Source organism: Canis lupus, chromosome 26 (genome assembly GCF_011100685.1).
Source record: "Canis lupus familiaris isolate Mischka breed German Shepherd chromosome 26, alternate assembly UU_Cfam_GSD_1.0, whole genome shotgun sequence".
Classification (NCBI taxonomy): domain Eukaryota; kingdom Metazoa; phylum Chordata; class Mammalia; order Carnivora; family Canidae; genus Canis; species Canis lupus.
The window spans coordinates 10,164,259-10,182,294 of NC_049247.1; the positions used below are offsets into that span (position 1 = coordinate 10,164,259).

Consider the following 18,036-nt stretch of genomic DNA (forward strand, 5'->3'; position numbering starts at 1 on the left):
CATCTCCCTCTGCCTGTATCTGCCACTCTCTGTGTGTCTCTCATGAGTAGATAAATAAAATCTTAAAAAAAAAAAAAAAATCTATTGAGACTAAATTTTCACATTTTGTTTTAAGCATCAAGGCAGTAAATTAATTTTACACAGTTATTAACATCACTAACCTTAGTGATAGGACCATGTTTTCAAGATCATTTCCATCAAAGGAGACTTCTTTCATTGAACACAAAAGTTCTAGTTCTTTCATTTTGTTCTAAAGAGGAAAAATCAAGAAAAGATGGTAGCCAGGATCTGTAAAAAGTGAGTTTTACTGTTCATGTTAAAAGGAGCAGAGAATTTCGGAGGGGGGTGGGGGGAGAACCACTACCTCTGGTCCATATTTCTATGCCACAGCACATTTGCAAGTCCCTATTTAATATTTTTATGATTACAAATGGCATCAACTACTTTCTGTGGACTTCCTTGGTCCTTATAACTAATTGCTCTTTGTTTCCTAAAGTTTGCAATCAAAATTTGATAATGATGGTAACTTCCTGATAAAACTATCAATCAGTTAAAAATAACTTAATAATTTATATTTGGAATATTGATATGTTGATCTAATTGATTTTATTAACCTTTGTAAAGAATGGGCACATTTTGGCATGTGTAACATTTTAATAGGTAGTATTATTTGGGCTCTACACACACACACACACACAAATACATACCTTTGCACTGTAAATACCAATGCCCAATGATAAATCACACAACTTGCTCACCTCATTGAAATGGTAATCATAGAAGAAAGGCATGTTGTTCTCCAGCTTCCCTTGCATGGCATCATCAACCTCGCTTTGCCATTTCTGTTCCAATTCAGCAACACTCTGATACATTAAAAAATAAAACAATGTGAGAAGGGATGCAAAATAAAAATGTGCCATCTGCAAATTTGGAAGTTTTAGTTGTAACTTTTTAAAAATTCAGGTCACTTTTTCAACTTTGTTAAATTTCTAGGGAAGAAATTATTTCTGACAGCTGTAAGAGAAATCTAAGCACATTAGCCTTCGCTTACCTGCAGCTGTCTCTCCATGGCATTGAGTTTCTTGAAGGTCTCACCCATAATTTTACATAGTAAGTCATATTCCTCTGCATGTTCTTCTTGATACTGGAAATTTATTAGAGACTGCAGTGCATCAACCAAGTTCAAGTGCTTAATAACACAGGATACCACCATTTCCTCCATCACATCTGGCTGAATTACCTCTCTGTGATTACAATAGAAACTCATCAGGTATATGCCAAGCTCTCAAACTACCAATCCAGTATTCAATAGGTTGAAGGGTATAGGCTTTGATTTAAATATATTAAATATTCACCATACTTTCTTTATTACAATAAAGAGGCATGAACATCATGATAGCTTTCATATCAAGTGGGCAATAATGTGTAATATGTTTAGATGACAAAACTGACATCAGCTGATAAAATGAAAAAAATTAAAGAGACTTCATTTTTTATAATTTTTACATTTTTAAAAATATTTCATTTATTTATTCATGAGAGAGAGAGAGAGAGAGAGAGAGAGAGGCAGAGACACAGGCAGAGGGAGAAGCAGACTCCATGCAGGGAACCCGATGTGGGACTTGACCTCGGGTCTCCAGGATCATGCCTGGGCCAAAGGCAGCACTAAACCGCTGAGCCACCCAGGCTGCCCTAATTTGTACATTTTGAGCTAGAGTCATATTAAAGCTGGATGAGGTCTAAGACTAACAAAAGGTCTTTGGCACCATTCGTGTGCCAATTAATTTTATACAGTAGCATGGCTTGTAGTATTTCGTACATATGGATGTTGAGCTGAAAACGAATGGCGCTTTTGTATTTTTCATTTTAAATTTCAACTATTCTTAAATTTTTTCTTTCTGAAATGGCCCACCATGCCTCAGAAGACAGGGCAGAGGCCACCAAAATGACTTTAAGCAAGAATACCACAAAGACGTTTGTAGCTGCATGACTTCTCATTCCAGATTAAAGACCCCTCAACATCTCTCTCTAGACTAAGGAAACCAAAGTTGAGGACTATGAGGAGGCAAACCACCTGAGAAAAACTCAGAACTTGTCAAACTTTAGCATGCCTCAGCATCCTATGCTTGTCAAACTTGTCAAAACATCCCCACCCTCAGAGGTTCTGATCCAGATGTGAGATGCAGCCCAAAAACTGACAAGTGCTCCAGTGGTGCTACTGCTGCTGCCCTGGGGCCTATACCTTGATATCAGATGGCCTGGAATACCCCCAGAGCATGTGGTTAGTGTTCATTAAGTAAATGTAAAATTAAAGGTTCATTTGCTACACTAGGATAAGAAATTTACCCCCTTCCATTGTTTAAATATTTTTTTCCAATGGGAAAAATAAAGCAATAGAGCACTATTTAGCAACATACTTTATACTTGGTCTGAATTGAGGTCTAGCACGCCCAGAAATTTCCCTGAGCTTTATCATAATTCCTGGAGGCAGCCTGATCCGGGGCAAGTCAAAGTAGTTTCCAACAGGAGGCACAAGAACATCAGAGGGGTAGGTGAATTCTCTGTCTTCCTCAATGGTCAGTGGCAATGGAGATGGGCTTGGAGTCAGGGCAGGAGAGATCACACCATTGGCCTCCACCTGCCACTGGCACCTGGACAGACAGAAAAGGGTTCTTCATTTCCTCTTCCATCTGGAAAACCACTTAAGGTTTGCAGATATATCAAACATATGAAGGATCACATCATGTATTAAGTATTTATCAAACATTTTCTAGAGTCTAAAGACCCAGGAGCATTATATGAAACCACATCTTTGGGAATCTACCTCCTCCCCAACATTTTCTTATGAAAACTTTTAAATATACAGAAAAACTGAAAGCAGTCCATGGTTAATGCCCATATACCCACCACCTAAATTCTAGAACAAACATTATGATACATTTGTTTTATCACTCATCTACTTATCCTTTTGGGGATCCTTTATTTAATTATACAATGTGCAGGTTGGAGAAAAGCTTATGAGCTATAATTTCAAATCTAGTAAAGTAAGGGCCAGAAGGCAGTTTGGTATAATTTTCACCTTCTTTCTTAACGACAATGGCACCCATGGGATCATCAGGCAGTATGCAGAATGAGCTGGGAAATGGACTAAAAGTAGTTTTCCACACGAAGTCCTTTTTCCTTTGTGAGCAAAGCTAGCCCTAGCTGAGCCTTTTACCTTTGTAAAAGTTTGGACCGCAATAGCTCCTGACAGGCTTCCTCTTCTTTGGTGATTTCTGGTCCATTATACAGGATTCTCAACATGGAACAAGCTAACACCGACAGACCTAAAGCCAGGTCTACCAGAAAGGGCAAGCCTCCAGATACGTCCTCCGATGACTCCTACAACGCAGACAGGAGCAAACCACACTGGTCAGTGTACATGGCGGGGCACTTCCACCTGTGCTGCACCGCACTGCACGGTCCCTGACCACAGAGGCTTACAGAGCAGCATCACATATCACTGCTATGGGACACAGGGACAGTACCCAATACCATGAGTAGCAAGATGGTAGCATGGAAAAATGACCACAGAGGGAAGTCTCAACACAATTCTGGAGAGAGAAAGAGCTGATAAGACTCCATATTAGAGACAGCACAAATCACATGCAAGATTCTTTGGACTGATTCCTTTCTGCTGTGCCTATCTGGGTATCAATCATTATTTTGCTTTGTCATCTCCATCCTGTGCTTGAGCCAAGATGTTGTCAATCCATCTACTGAATTCATTCAACAAGTACCTGAGCATATTATTCTAGGTGCTTAAAAAACAGCAGAAAAGAAGATCCCTGCCCTCATGGAGCTTCCATTCTGGCAGATACTTCTTTTTTTATTTTATTTATCTATTCATGAGAGACAGAGAGAGAGAGAGAGAGAGAGAGAGAGAGGCAGAGACACAGGCAGAGGGAGAAGCAGGCTCCACACAGGGAGCCCAATGTAGGACTCGATTCTGGGTCTCCAGGATCATGCCCTGGACTGAAGGCGGCGCTAAACCGCTGAGCCACCTGGGCTGCCCTGGCAGATACTTCTACTCTCAAGAGTGTTAGCTTGGTTAAATTCAAGCAATCTCCAAGCCTAAAACAGGTTTTACAAATCAGGCAACTCTAGGGTTTAGAAGAATTCCTACCACTCTCTTCTCTTTTTCCAGGTGAGAGAAGAATTTACATAGATTCCTAAGGGAAAGTTACTATTTGAAACTGCTAAAAGGAGTAGATTAAACTCATATACAGAGTATAACAGTGTAATTAAGCAGAGACAGACCTAGACTAGCAAGATGAGCCTTTGAGAATAGAATGAAAATGTGATCCCACTACTGTAAAAACCCAGAAGCCCAGTGCTTACTTCTATTAGGTGTTCGAGTCTTCTTCGCCCTATGGAAAGATGCTGGAGGCAGATCACCTCTCCAGGCTTTGAAGACAGAGCCCCTAGCAACAGATTCTTTCTGTGCTGCCAAATGGATTTTAGGTTTTATTCCACAAAACTACTACTTATGAGAGTCTACTAATGCCAAATGGAAGAGAGGATGAAACCATGGCTCATATTCTGCTCTGTTTCCAGGGCAAATATGATGTATGTAACCAAGGCACACAGGAGAAAGTACATTATGCCCACAGCAGTGGTTAGATTCAAGTACCTGAGCGCGAACTGTGCAAGCAAAGCCCCACATAGCTTTATCAGGAGTGTTGTGTTCACGGCCACTTCTCATTTCAAAGGAGAAGGTGACTGTATCTCCTTCCACCTTAAAATTTAAGGGGGGAAAATACACTTTAAAAACAAGACATATGACTTTCAAGAGAGCAATGAATTTCAGAGATTTACTTTCAAAAGGACCACAGCAATATTGTACTCCTTTTGTCAATCGCTTGTTTGACTCAAATTCCATCCCCTCTCATCTGGACACCAATCTTCCAGGTGTCTCTCCTGACCAGGTAGGTTTGGGGATGAGGCATCTGTGAAAAGGGCCACAAGTGCCCAATAGCAGGATCAGAGTAAAGATTAAATCTTGAGCATAATTTCAGTAAGTTCCTCAGGCTTCTAGTCTTTCTGCCCTCCCCCTGTCCACTTCACCACCTCACTTGTGCTGGTACGGCAGGCAAACGGCCCGTATCTTGAAGAACACAGAGTGCTGGAAGACCTTGCTCTGTATTGTAGAACCAACACCACAAGTAAGAAACAAAACGTAGGAAATGAAAGAACAATTAAAAGTGTCGTGCTGATGCAGATTTGGATGCATCGGGACTACATCGCTGGAAGTAATTTGCTGTCTGTGGCTCAATTAAAGAGGGTATGTAATGCATTTGAGAGCAAGGCTCCAAGAACAGACTGGAGAGTTTTTCAGGTTTTAGTGGGCATTTCAGTTCATATTTATATTCTAGGTAGATATGTTGTAGCTCCAGGGCCCTAATTACAAAGCAAGGCTGATTATCTTATCAATTTGAGAATGGATCATTAGTCTTGCTCCAAAGGCTCAAATTCATTTGAAAACACCCATTCCACATTTTTTAACTGCAAAGGCCTTCTGGTTCTAGGATACCCATCACAGCAGAGGGCAGAGAAGAAGCAAAGTGGAAGAACTAGCAGGCCTTTTAATGGACAGGGAAGGAAATACTGTGAGCACTCAGTTCCTGGACAATAGATCCCAGTTCTGGAGTGGACAGGGGTCTGATGCCCTACAAGTGAAAGGAGGGTCATTCTGAATGAGGTCATGAATCTATAGGCCTGGCAAGAGAGCCCCAGCTCAACAAAGCACCCATGGACAATTTTTTTTTCTGGAATTGGAGTTAATGCTCGAGCCCAGAGGAAACGGGAGTTCATTTTTCTTTTCTAGGCAGTGGATCTGACTAGATACCATACCTTCACCAAGTCTTTGGGCCAGCCAGTTCCTAAGACACTACGGCTGCCATATCCCAGTGTGTTGCCTCCATACTCAGCAACCTTCCTACTGTTTGTGTTAGGCCCCGCATATATCACCAACTTCAAAACAGAAAATATACTGTTAGACTGTAAAAGAAAAACAAAAACAACATCTACAAATAAAAAGGCTGCAAAGAAATGTTTGTTTAAAAATACATTTATAACCAGGTACTGGTGTCATTATTATAGAACTAATATTCCCTGATTTTTTAGGTACAAGCAATACTGGTTTGGGTGCAAATATTGTCACAATTTAATTGCCTTGGGGAACCTCACATTGACATAGTTCTAACTCAGCTATTATACATTTATGTTTTAAGTAGTTATTTTAATGCTCAATAGTGATATTTAACTTATTAATAACAGGTACAGTTTGCCCATTAAGTCCTCCCCCAAATTAATAAAGTGAGCAAATACAGATGAAAAGATGGTTATATCTAACATAACAAAATAAAGGCAAAAACAAACAAACATAAAAATACAAAAAAAAACAAAAATTCAATGAATGAGGATTTTAAAAAATGCAACAAATTGAAAATAAGCCATATATTTTTAGAATGTTGCTTAATGGTATAAAAAAGAAAATGACACAAATTTAGGCCAGAAAGGGGGCCACTGCTTCTTGGGTCAGTTTTCACATATCAATTCTTTTCTTCAATAAAGGTCATTCATTTATATCCAATTAACCAACTTTCTAATATGCAGGAGATATACTTAGAGGTCATTTGGCATTCAAATCCTTCCACTGGAAGAATGAGGCTCTGGGTTCTGTAAATACTAAGTCCTGTCTTCTAACATGCACTCTGACCACTTCTGACTGCACAAGAGAACTCTGTGTGGATCTAGAAGCTCCATTTTGCCCTTGACACTTATCATGTTGTGCTCTCTTACCCTTTTGGACCTTTTGCTGACACCAACCAGGGACCACTGGAAAAGTAACTGTTACTTTTATCTGTTTAGTATGTCCCGCTGTGCCCCCACATTTAACACTGATGCCCCCCCACACACACAGGTGTGGGCTAGCATATGACAGAAGACACAAATTACTTGTTTTTAAAGGGGAAACAAAATGACACCGACTGATATGGTGACCTCTCCAGTTCTATTTTATTTATTTTTATTTTTTCTTAAAGATTATTCATTTATTCATGAGAGACACAGCGAGAGAGAGAGAGAGAGAGAGAGAGAGAGAGGAAGAGACACAGGCAGAGGGAGAAGCAGGCTCCACGCAGGGAGCCCGACGTGGGACTCAATCCCAGGTCTCCAGGATCATGCCCTGGGCTGAAGGCAGTGCTATACCACTGAGCCACCCGGGCTGCCCCTCTCCAGTTCTATTTTAAACATTCATTTCACTTTAATCTAGGAAATGGGGGTAGCTGATGGCAGGAGATTTATTCATTTTTTTTTTTTAGGAGATTTATTCTTTGAAAGGCCCACCAAAGACCACTGTCTAAATTCTCTTGCCTCTAGCTAAAGTTTTGGAGGTAAACCCTAAACCCCTCTGGACACCGGGAATCTTCAATATCCTTAAAGATGATGGGAAAGAGGATTCTATAATTGGCTCAGCGATGTGTTACACCATCTCAGAGTATGTATCTTAAGAAGTTCTTTATTTTTGACCTATAAATCCCCCAGGATGGGATTTAAGACCTTTGCCCTTACTCAGTTCTTAGAGGAGATGACAGATAGCTAACAATCTACATAAAAATAGCCCTTTATATGTACAAAGCTATTAGATAATCTTTCAGTTGCTCTTGTATAAAGTTATGTGTGACAACTTCATTCACCTTTCGTCCTAAATTCAACATGACAGTTTGCAATGCAACAATATAAACAGAAGAAAACACTTCTACCCCTCAAATGTTTCCTTTCACTTAAAATTGTTAAACCACCAGGTTGGAAACTACTTTTTCTCAAAATCTACATGGGCCTGGAGATCCTGACAACAAAGAAAAAATAATCTCAATAAAAATTAAACAGATCCTAGCATATCTGAAACTCTTCTAAAAGGCCACCCTTTCCCAAAGAATACACGAGAAGCAGTTATGACTTTTCTAGATGAATGTACATTATCTGTCTACAGGAATTCCAAGCAGAGAAGGCAGGCAGTAGGTAAGTAGTAAGGAAAACTTCCTTTAACTCAGATCTAAACTTCTGAAAGCTTACAAAAGTACACTTTCAACATGTCATGAAAACACAGTTCTTAGACCACAGAAGTGCTGGTTCTTTACTTCCCCAACCACTATCCTTTCAAGGCATATCTTAAGAAAGCTCTCCAAAGAGACATCTGCAGACAGAAATAAGTCAAGAATGGTGACCAGAAGCAAAGAAAAATAAGAAGCATCTAAGAAATCAGCTTATTGGAGGTGGAACCAATACTAAGCTAATCTTGCTTACTTTGTCATAGTCATATTGTGAAGAGCATCTGCTATCAAATCTAAGGTACAAGCAGCGAGCTCCTGGAATGTGGACAGTTTCTTTAAATTTATAGTTGTCTCTGACAGGGTGGACTGTTTCCACAGTCTTGCCGGCAGCCCATGGAGCAGGAATCTTTAAACCAGTGAGAAACCCTGGCTCTTCCTTTTCTTCCAGCATCCTAAAACCAGACAAAGAGGAAGTGATTTAGCTTAGTAGCAAGGAGAGGAAAAAGGAGGTGTACACATAGTAAAATGTAAAAGGTTAAGAAATCTTGTTTTACTTTTCCACATCCTCGCGGCTTTTAAATGCTAGGTATCAGTGGCAATCAGAAACATTTTTAAAACTCCTATATTTAAGACTCTTTTGTTGTTGTTGCTGTTGTTTGACAATGCATTTGCATTTTCCCCCTCTCTTTTGAAGAAGGAAAGCCCAATTTGTATCCAGGAGAGGACCACACCAACTCTCATTTCAAGTTTTTCAGGAAAAAAAGGATGCTATAAAGTGCCCTTAAGATTGGTCACTTTCCAAATCCCCCAGGATCAAGGTCCCTTTTGATGATATCTCAATGTCAATTGTTGAAAATTCCATCAGTCTACATGACTACTTTTTACTCAGACAAACATTTTATGGTCTCATTCATTTGGGGAATATAAAAAATAGTGAAAAGGAATAAAGGGGAAAGGAGAAAAAATGAGTGGGAAATATCAGAAAGTGAGACAGAACATGAAAGACTCCTAACTCTAGGAAACGAACTAGGGGTGGTGGAAGGGGAGGTGGGCAGGGGGTGGGGGTGACTGAGTGATGGGCACTGAGGTGGGCACTTGATGGGATGAGCACTGGATGTTATTCAATATGTTGGCAAATTGAACACCAAAGTCCTCTTACCTACTGTAATTAAACTCTCAAAGACCTCCCAGCCCAAGGCTGTGACACAAACTCCTAAAACTGATGCTTAGCTGTTGCAGAATGGATTCCCTTCTTTCAGCTCTGCGCTAGCTAATATGGCAGCCACTTAGTCAAATGTGGCCATTCAAATTGAATCTGAATTAAAAACAATTGAAAATTCAGTTTCTTGAGTACATTAGCCACACTGATGGTCACCAGTAGCAGTGTGTGGCTATGGCTGATGGTCCTGGACAACACAGTTGCAAAGTTTTGTCACTGCACAAAGCTCAGTTGCATAGCACACTGTTACAGAGAAACACAAAAAGTTGTCCCTTTCTGATCAAAGATAGCTTTAATAACATATAATTGACACATAACAAACTGCACGTATTTAAAGTGTACAACTTGGTAAGTTTGGACATATGTATATACTCGTGAAGTTTCCTCTTTCTTCTCAGTAATCCAAGCAATCACTTTTTGCTTTCTATCACTAGAAATTAGTTTGCATCTTCTGGAGTTTCATATATATGGAATCATACAGTATGTACTTTTCGGAGGGGTGGTCTGGCTTGTTTCACTCAGCATAAGGATTCTGAGATTCAACCATGTTGTTGTGTATATCAACTGTTCATTCTCTTTTATTGCTGAGTAGGATTCCATCATACGAATATATTGCAATTCATTTATCCATTCCCCTGTTGATAGACATTTGGGTTGTTCTTGTTTTGGGTTATTCCTAACTAAGACTGTTATGAGCTTTCATATACAAGTCTTTATAAGAACCTATGTTTTCTTCCCTCTTGTGTAAATTTCCAGAAGTGGAATAGCTAAGTCATGTGGTAAGTGTATGTTTAACTTCTTAAGAAATTGTCAAACTATTTGCCAAAGTCACATTTTACATCTCCATCATTGGTATATGAAAATCTGTCAATCTTTAATCTCTTAATCTGTGGGGAATTTACCCTAACCTGGTCCTGTAAATCTACAAAGCAACTCTATAATTATCTCTAAAACATTGACCCTAAAGTCTCTTTTTCCAGTTACATAATCCTTGCTAAAAACCAGTGTTGTAAAAGGAGAACTAGGCTTTCACCAGAAGAAAACAAGGCAGGGGTTCCTGCAAGAAAGCAGCATCTTTCACCTCTCATCGGGGAACAGCCTGCCCTTCTGGTCTGATGCACCACATGGGGAACAGCCCACCTCGGCAAAAACTGGACACTGGGTTTTAAGCAGCAAAGCCGTCTGAAACACAAAACCATCATCATGTCTTAAAGTGCTTACTGTCAGGTATCTGGATGGTACTAGAGCCAAATTTAGAATTCTCACTTAAGTCATCTTTTTACAATCCTTGTCTGCCCTCCTTCACGAAGAAATGCTTTGCTACTTAGACCACTTAACATCATTTTATTTAATGCCGGAATGGCACATATTCTTTCTATTAGTCACCAATAGCCGGCAAAGACTCAGGAGACCGAATATAATGGTAGGATCTCAGTAGCATTGTAGATTAGCATTTTTACAGTTACCCAGCAATCCATACTTGCTAGAAGAATGCAGTATGTAATTTAGTCAAACAGATAAAATGATTTTCCTTAATTTTTCAGTTTATTTTTATGACATGGTATTTTTCTTCATTCCATTGTTATTTCCCTTGGCTTCTGACAGACATGGTTATGTTTACTCGGCCTTCAATAAATGCACACAGCCACAATGTGAAGCAGGCCAGCCGAGGAGCAGCTCACTTTGGCACAGCGAGGATCGTACCTGACTGGTGTAGAGGACCAGCTGCACTAGCTGAGGCATCAGGGCATCGGCCATGGTCAGAGTCTGTAAATTTGGATGCATCAGTGAAGTCAGTAACACTGGAAGAAGGTGACCAAGCATAGTAGCCTTAGTAACTTGTTCCAAGCCCTTTAACCTACAAAAAGTTCAAGAAAACACATGGCTTAAGCAATTCCTAATCACGTGAACTGGCAACCATCATCTTTAACAAATTCTCTCATACTGCATTTCCTTGAGCTGCTTTGAGCACCTCTAGCTATAGCAATTCAGTCCACAAATATCCCACTGTCTACCATTGGGGGAGAGAACAGAAATCTAGTAATCCGTGTCAACTTCAACCCGTGGTTTTACCAAAAAAGTGTAAATGGTGCATTTCACAGCACCTCTGAATCACTTTATAAATGGCTTCTAAGGGACGCCTAGGTGGCTCAGTAGTTGAGCATCTGCCTGCGGCTGAGGGCATGATCCTGTAGTCCTGGGATCGAGTCCCACATCGGGCTCCCTGCATGAAGCCTACTTCTCCCTCTGCCTGTGTCTCTGTCTCTCTCTTCCTCTGTGTCTCTCATGAATAAATAAATAAAATCTTAAAAAAAAAGTTTCCCTCAAATCACTCCTAAATAAATAAATAAATAAGCGTTTCTAAAATACAAATGGCTACTCTAGGTAGTTACCATGTGCAAAGCTCCCCCTTGGCCCTGGCACTGTGGGCGGCTATGCTGTACAGAGTCTCTGATAGGGAAAAAATAACTGGCTACAACACAGATTTTTTATTTGTTTTTAAAATCACATTATCCCCTCCCCCTTTTTATTGAGCTACAATAAGATATATGGCTGTATAAATTTTTTTTTTTGCTGTATAAATTTAAGGTGTATAATTATTTGATATATGCATATGTCGTAAAATGATTACCTAAAATCACATTCTTAATATCCCAATCCTCTGCTAGAAGAATTAAGATATGTGACTCACCCAAATAAATATATGGATTATATAAATTCTCCAAGGCTACTTAGGATACTGGGATTGGAACAGGGAACAGACCTCACATCTCTCAGGCTCTCAGACTGTCCCTCCTCCCCAGGACAAAACTGCACCATGTGCCAGCAGTGGGCCCCACACATCCTAACAAGCCCCAGTGTAATATCTATCTGGGCTATACTGTCCCCAATTCCAATCTGGCCACTTACTCTCTTGGAAAAGGCAAGAAGCAGGGACATGGGGACAGACGGGATACAGGAGGAAAAATTACATGGCAGGGTTGTTTTGGATCAGCATCTCTAATGTTAAAATTGTCAATAAGCACATATGTAACAGCAAACTATAGCTGAAACGTTCATGGGGAGGACTAAGAATGAGCTTTATTACTGGGAAAGAGATTACCCTCTATATAGGTCACTCCTATATTTGCAGTAAAATTACAGTAAAATCTTAAGACATTGTGTCAACATCCTCTTTTGCATGGCAATTAATTTTCTGTAACACTAAGTCATCTCTGCCTCTCTAAAGTCCTTATCATGAGGAAATCCAGTGCACATCGTGCTGAGCCAGATAGCTGAAGGAAAGGCCCGTTTGGGAACGATGATGGTGGCAGACCCAAATGCCACCACAACCTTGCTGCCCCCTTAGACCATGGCTGTTAGCCCAATCTCACCTAAAAGCACCATTAAAGAGTTTGATTGCACTTGGCATTGAAACAACTTGCTGTTTCAACCTATTATCACAAAAATCTTTCTATATTAAATGAACATTTGATGTTCTAAAAGATTTTGCTTTCATAAGCAAATTCTGTTTCCTGAAGGGCAGTGGGTCACAGCTCACGAGCTAGTTCCTCACCTCTGCTCACGGTCAGCTAGGTCACTATTTATGAGGGCAGTTGTGACCTGTTGTAGCATTTCCAACACTTCATCACATCCAGTCAGGATTTGGGTGGCAAGAGCCAAAATACTGACTTTTAGCTCCTAGGTAGAAAATATCACATTATTATTTTTAAGCTTTGTGATGAGTATACATTCACACTGACAACATGAAATGATGTATTTAATGACACATTTCCAAATTAAATAATGAGGTGGCCAGAATAAACCCAAAGCAGTAAGTTCCGCGAGGATGTCAAGTAGCAATTTGATTTGGGAAGCTAAGGTCTGGAGTGCTGATAGAAATACGCAGTATTTCACGGGGAGCACACGGAGTCCCTGGGAGAAAAGGCATTTCTCCCATCGCCTCCAGCACAAGAGAGCTCCCGGTGGCCAGCCCAGAAACTCTCCAGGTGGAAGATTGCCTTGGGTGGTATGAGGATAGCTAAAGAGAAAAACAGAACAGTAAAAGGCGCATGTATAGGCGGTGAATAAAATGAGACAAAACACAACATTCTGAAACAGTACAAGTGACCTTTTTACTTAATGTTTTAAACCATTACACTTGAAAGCAAGCAAGTTAAAAAATTCAGTTAAAGTAGCAGGCAGTTACAGGCTATCAAACATTAAAAATAACTATTAGAGAGTTCGTGGGCATACAAATACTAAATACTTTGTTTAGAAGTACTAGTTAAAAATCATAGAAATGTTTAGTGTACAATTATTTTCTATTTTAAAAAAATACAACCAACCTAAACCTTTAGGTGAAAACTGAGTTTTTAATTTTTCCCAGAAAGACTGGACGCCTTGGCCTCTTCTGCCTTTACCATGAGTATTTTTCTCCAGGGGTTAATGAAGAACTTATGGAATTTAGCCTTTCAAAGAGAAAACACTGGTTTTCATTGCTTGGACTTTTCTGGGGCCTTTCTTGGAATTAAGATGTTTTTATCATTAAGAGAAACGGAATTCCGAACCAGCAGGCTAAACCATGGTTTAAGTCACACGGATCTTGTCAGCCCCTGCGTGCTGATTGTGGCACAGGGCAGGCATTTCACACACCTCCTCTCTGACCCTCACAGAGTCTTGTAAAAGGAGACCTATTGTCCCTTTTCACTGATTAGGAAACTAGGGCAAGAGAAGTTAATCAATTGTATCAGCAATTTGAAATGATTAATTCATGCATTTTTGCCTGTTTAAAAAAGGATTGTATAATAAGATCAACTCATAAACAGGAACTAGCAAGTGTATTGGTTTCACGGTACACATGCATAAAGGAGTAAGAAGAGGACTATGATGACTTGTAGCTTTATGGCTTCTTTGGTTAATTTTTCAGTATGTTTTAGTCAAAAGTTTTAATTCTCTCACAAAGAAGAGATTCTCAAGAACAATGCAAATAGGGACGCCTGGGTGGCTCAGCGGCTTGGCGCCGCCTTCGGCCCAGGGAGTGATCCTGGAGACCCAGGATCAAGTCCCACGTCAGGCTCCCTGCATGGAGTCTGCTTCTCCCTCTTACTGTGTCTGTGCCTGTCTCTCTCTCTCTCTCTCATGAATAAATAAATAAAATCTTAAAAAAAATAAAAGAACAATGCAAATAACAGCCTCCAGCATCTGTCAAAATTGTAACCACCACTGCAATAAAAAAAAAAATCTCTGAATTGCCATGTGGGAACAAATTATTCAATTTACACAGTAGCTAACTTAAAAATAATTACAGAGAACGAAATGAGCTGTAGGTTTAGAAAGTATTCAGCATAAAGGTTATGAGAAAATTATCACCTTTGAATTTATTTGAATTGAGAGAATATCATAAAACAGCCACAATGTCAAAATTATTCAAATGTTATACACCCAGATTTATTTTATCTATATATACATAACTTTCAGATGTGTATGAGATCACTTGTAAGTGCCATATTTTATAGTTCTTTAAAAATATGAAGATAAACAAGGCACAAAAAGATTGACAGGAGCACATGGATGACACATTATGAGAGTGTCACAAATATGGTAACCAGTGTGCAATGACATAAAAACCTATGAAATGAGTGACCTAATATTACCTCCCACAACAATATAAGCCACATGGTGAAATCTGACATCATAATACACAGAGATTTAGCCAATTAAGCTGTGCTTTACACACTGGGTAGAAAGCATTGTTAGAAGAAAGCTTGGTGTTTACCTGTACCTTCAATGTCTCTCCCTGCAAGGAGTTGTCACTGTCATCATTCTCATCAGGTTTAATCAAAATAGTGTTACTGAGAAGGTGGTTCTGAACTGCCATCAGATAGCGCAGGCAGGAGGATGCAGCCTTTAATACAAATAAGGGCATTTAGATGATCTACACCCTACTGAAAGAAGGGGTCATGTAATCCTCATGTGTTTATAAGATTTGGACAAGGGAAGCAAAAGAGAAAGTACAGAAAACAGACCAGGTTAGTTTCTCAGGTGACTTATTTCCACAGGGCTTTTGATACATCATTTGACATATTCACTGTAACTTTGTGCCTTCTGCTACATAATTCACACTAGTCATAGATACTTACTTAAAATTTTCCCTCTTAGTAAATCTTCTTCCCACCCTCATCCCTTCTCATGCTTCCACTAGAAAAGAGCCTACCCAAACCCTTAAGAGAATTTCTTGGTTCTTTCCAGTCTGTATAACAGTGATGCTTTAGAAAACAATGCTATATTAAAAATTAAAGCAGGGGATGAACAACGCTCTATTTTAAATAAAATGAAAACATCCAAACTCAAACAATTTACTGCATCAAGACATTTAAGCAGGAGGAATAAAGTCTTTAGAGAAAGTATTCCAAGTGGATTTGTTCAGTTCTGTATTTCCAAGAGAAACAGACACCCACTACCTTTCAACTAAGACTGCCTTGGAGAGAGTGTGTTACAGCAGTGTGTACATACACACCTCAACATGGTAACATGAAAATAAGGATGTGTGATATAATTTTGCCTTCATTAAACACATTTTTACTTACAGGCACAGTTGAAAGGAGTTTTTGAAAATCTTCTTTAGAGACAGTTTGGCACTTGGTGATTAAGATACAGGATTCCCGTACAACAATCTTCAGAATGTAGTGTAAAAGTTCATCATTTAGTCTTTAAAATGCAGGAAAAATGTAACAATAAGATATTGATGGTTTAATAAAAAAGGATAAGTTGTATACAATTGGTACAAGATATCAAATAGAAGGCACAAAATCAGCCCGTTCTCCTAAGTAAATCATCTTATTCAGTAATGATGCTAACAACTGGGTGTATTATTTAAATCAAACTTACAGAAATACAATGGTAGCCAAACACCCAGTCCAAGTATTTTATAAACATCAAAGAAAACCAACACCTTCCTAGCTCTCACCACCTTTACCTTCTCTCACAGCCCAGTGATTTGGAGAGCACTCTTCAAGATTTTTAAATAAACTCCATCTGTTATTTCCACAAAGAACTTTCTAGCAGGCCTAAGTTACTCTGGTGATAAAACCGAAAAATGCTAACATCGCTTCTTAGGGCAAATACAAGATTTACCATCTTTCAATTGATCTGTGATTTCAATTTAACATGCTAATTATCATATCAGATATTACAGGAGACTAAAGTTGATCAAACATGTTTAAACATAAATTAATTCCTAAGAAAAACACAAAGACGAGCAGTCAACAGCATAACTGGTGTCACCTGTAATGCTCATCCTCCTCGCTGCCAAATCGGTTGTTTTGAAGCTGTTCAGCTAAATTGGTTAGGATCACATCCCGCAGCTGTGAGAGGCCGCTGTTCCTCTCTCCTGACAGAACAAAGCTCCATAAGTGACCGTGGCAATCACACTTAGAAAATTGAGGCTATTAAAACAAGTTTTGAAACAAGCAGACTATTGACGATCTAGGGGATCCAGGCACACATACCTAAACAGCAGCAGCAAAAACATCGCAACCAGTCAGGCTTTTTTAAAAACCAGTACATCCCGATCTGAGTGTAATTCACCTCTTCATACATCATCAAGTGTGATTTCTAATTCCTTAAATTAATGTTGCTTATTAATGCAGAGTGTCTTTGGCAGGGTGAACTTTGTTGTATTTGTTGATTAACTTTAAAAGTCAGGTTTTGGAGAAAACAAATGGACTTAAAGTCCCCAAGAAGTCATTATCTTTAATGTGCTTCAAACTTCTACCATCAGGCACCTTCTGCTAAGTGGTGTGAATAGAAAAAGTTTCTAAAGCTTGAAGATACAGAGAACACAGTTTCTGCTCAGTCCAGTTTAAGTGTTGGCATATGTGCAGATATATTTTAAAAAGAACACTAACAAGTACAAAGAAAAGAAATATTATCTTTATATCCAGCCGTCTCCTTGTGGAAAAAAAAAAAAAAAAAGGATGGTTGTTCAAGGAGAATGCAAGGATAATTCTTACCTTCTGTTAAGACCAGCTTCAGTAAGTTATTGATTTCGGTTTCACCAGGGTATAAGATATTTAAACCCGAGCTGAAAGGACAGAAAAGTCAAAAGGCTTTTCAACAAATGTCCTAGAAAATCCAAACTCTAAATACTTTAATTTGTATTCATATTAAAGATGGCAGTGTGATTACATAAAATTCTGAGGGAAGTCTCATCACTGACCAAGTGGCTGACTCTAAATTCACTGTCACCATATAGCCCATTCACCTCCCTGCTAACTAGGCTCTCTCTCCTTCTCATGTCGACGAGTTACCAAATTAAGAACTTGTCTGAGGCTGGATATGGAACTGGTTAAAGAGAACTGAGCTATACAAAGTCAATGTAGTTGAGCCAGGTGTATATCCAGATTGTGACCAAAAGCACATTTGAGAAGTGGAATTTCTAAATTTCAGCTTTTCCAAAAGAACAAGAAGAAAAGCATTACAAGTTGTGTCAGAATTGTTACTTTCTTTTTTTATGAGGTTTGACATACAATAAAGTGCACATTTTTAAAGTGTAAGTATGACAAGTTTTGACATATGCATAGACCCATGAAACCATCACTACAATCAAGGAACTGAACATACTCATCACCCCGAGAAGTTTCCTCAAGACACCAGATTTAAATTGCTGCCTTAGGGATCCCTGGGTGGTGCAGCGGTTTAGCGCCTGCCTTTGGCCCAGGGCGCGATCCTGAGGACCCG

The 18,036-nt window shown here is 39.3% G+C and overlaps 1 protein-coding gene across 7 annotated transcripts in view; it reads right to left on the reverse strand.

Annotated features, from left to right (window-relative positions):
* HECTD4 (HECT domain E3 ubiquitin protein ligase 4) overlaps positions 1-18,036 on the reverse strand; it is a 188,882-nt gene that overhangs the window by 74,024 nt on the left and 96,822 nt on the right. For 3 of the 7 annotated variants that reach the window (XM_038575137.1, XM_038575136.1, XM_038575140.1), the window contains exons 14-28: positions 17,310-17,380; positions 16,582-16,687; positions 15,885-16,005; positions 15,074-15,202; positions 12,872-12,996; positions 11,020-11,173; positions 10,397-10,497; positions 8,350-8,548; positions 5,893-6,039; positions 4,673-4,777; positions 3,218-3,381; positions 2,418-2,651; positions 1,052-1,244; positions 759-863; positions 162-250 (exon numbers count right to left, since the gene is read on the reverse strand). In XM_038575137.1, the coding sequence (XP_038431065.1) occupies positions 162-250; positions 759-863; positions 1,052-1,244; positions 2,418-2,651; positions 3,218-3,381; positions 4,673-4,777; positions 5,893-6,039; positions 8,350-8,548; positions 10,397-10,497; positions 11,020-11,173; positions 12,872-12,996; positions 15,074-15,202; positions 15,885-16,005; positions 16,582-16,687; positions 17,310-17,380 (2,043 nt within the window). The remainder of the gene's footprint in view (positions 1-161; positions 251-758; positions 864-1,051; positions 1,245-2,417; positions 2,652-3,217; positions 3,382-4,672; positions 4,778-5,892; positions 6,040-8,349; positions 8,549-10,396; positions 10,498-11,019; positions 11,174-12,871; positions 12,997-15,073; positions 15,203-15,884; positions 16,006-16,581; positions 16,688-17,309; positions 17,381-18,036) is intronic. The other 4 variants (XM_038575139.1, XM_038575141.1, XM_038575138.1 and 1 more) reach the window with 3 other exon arrangements.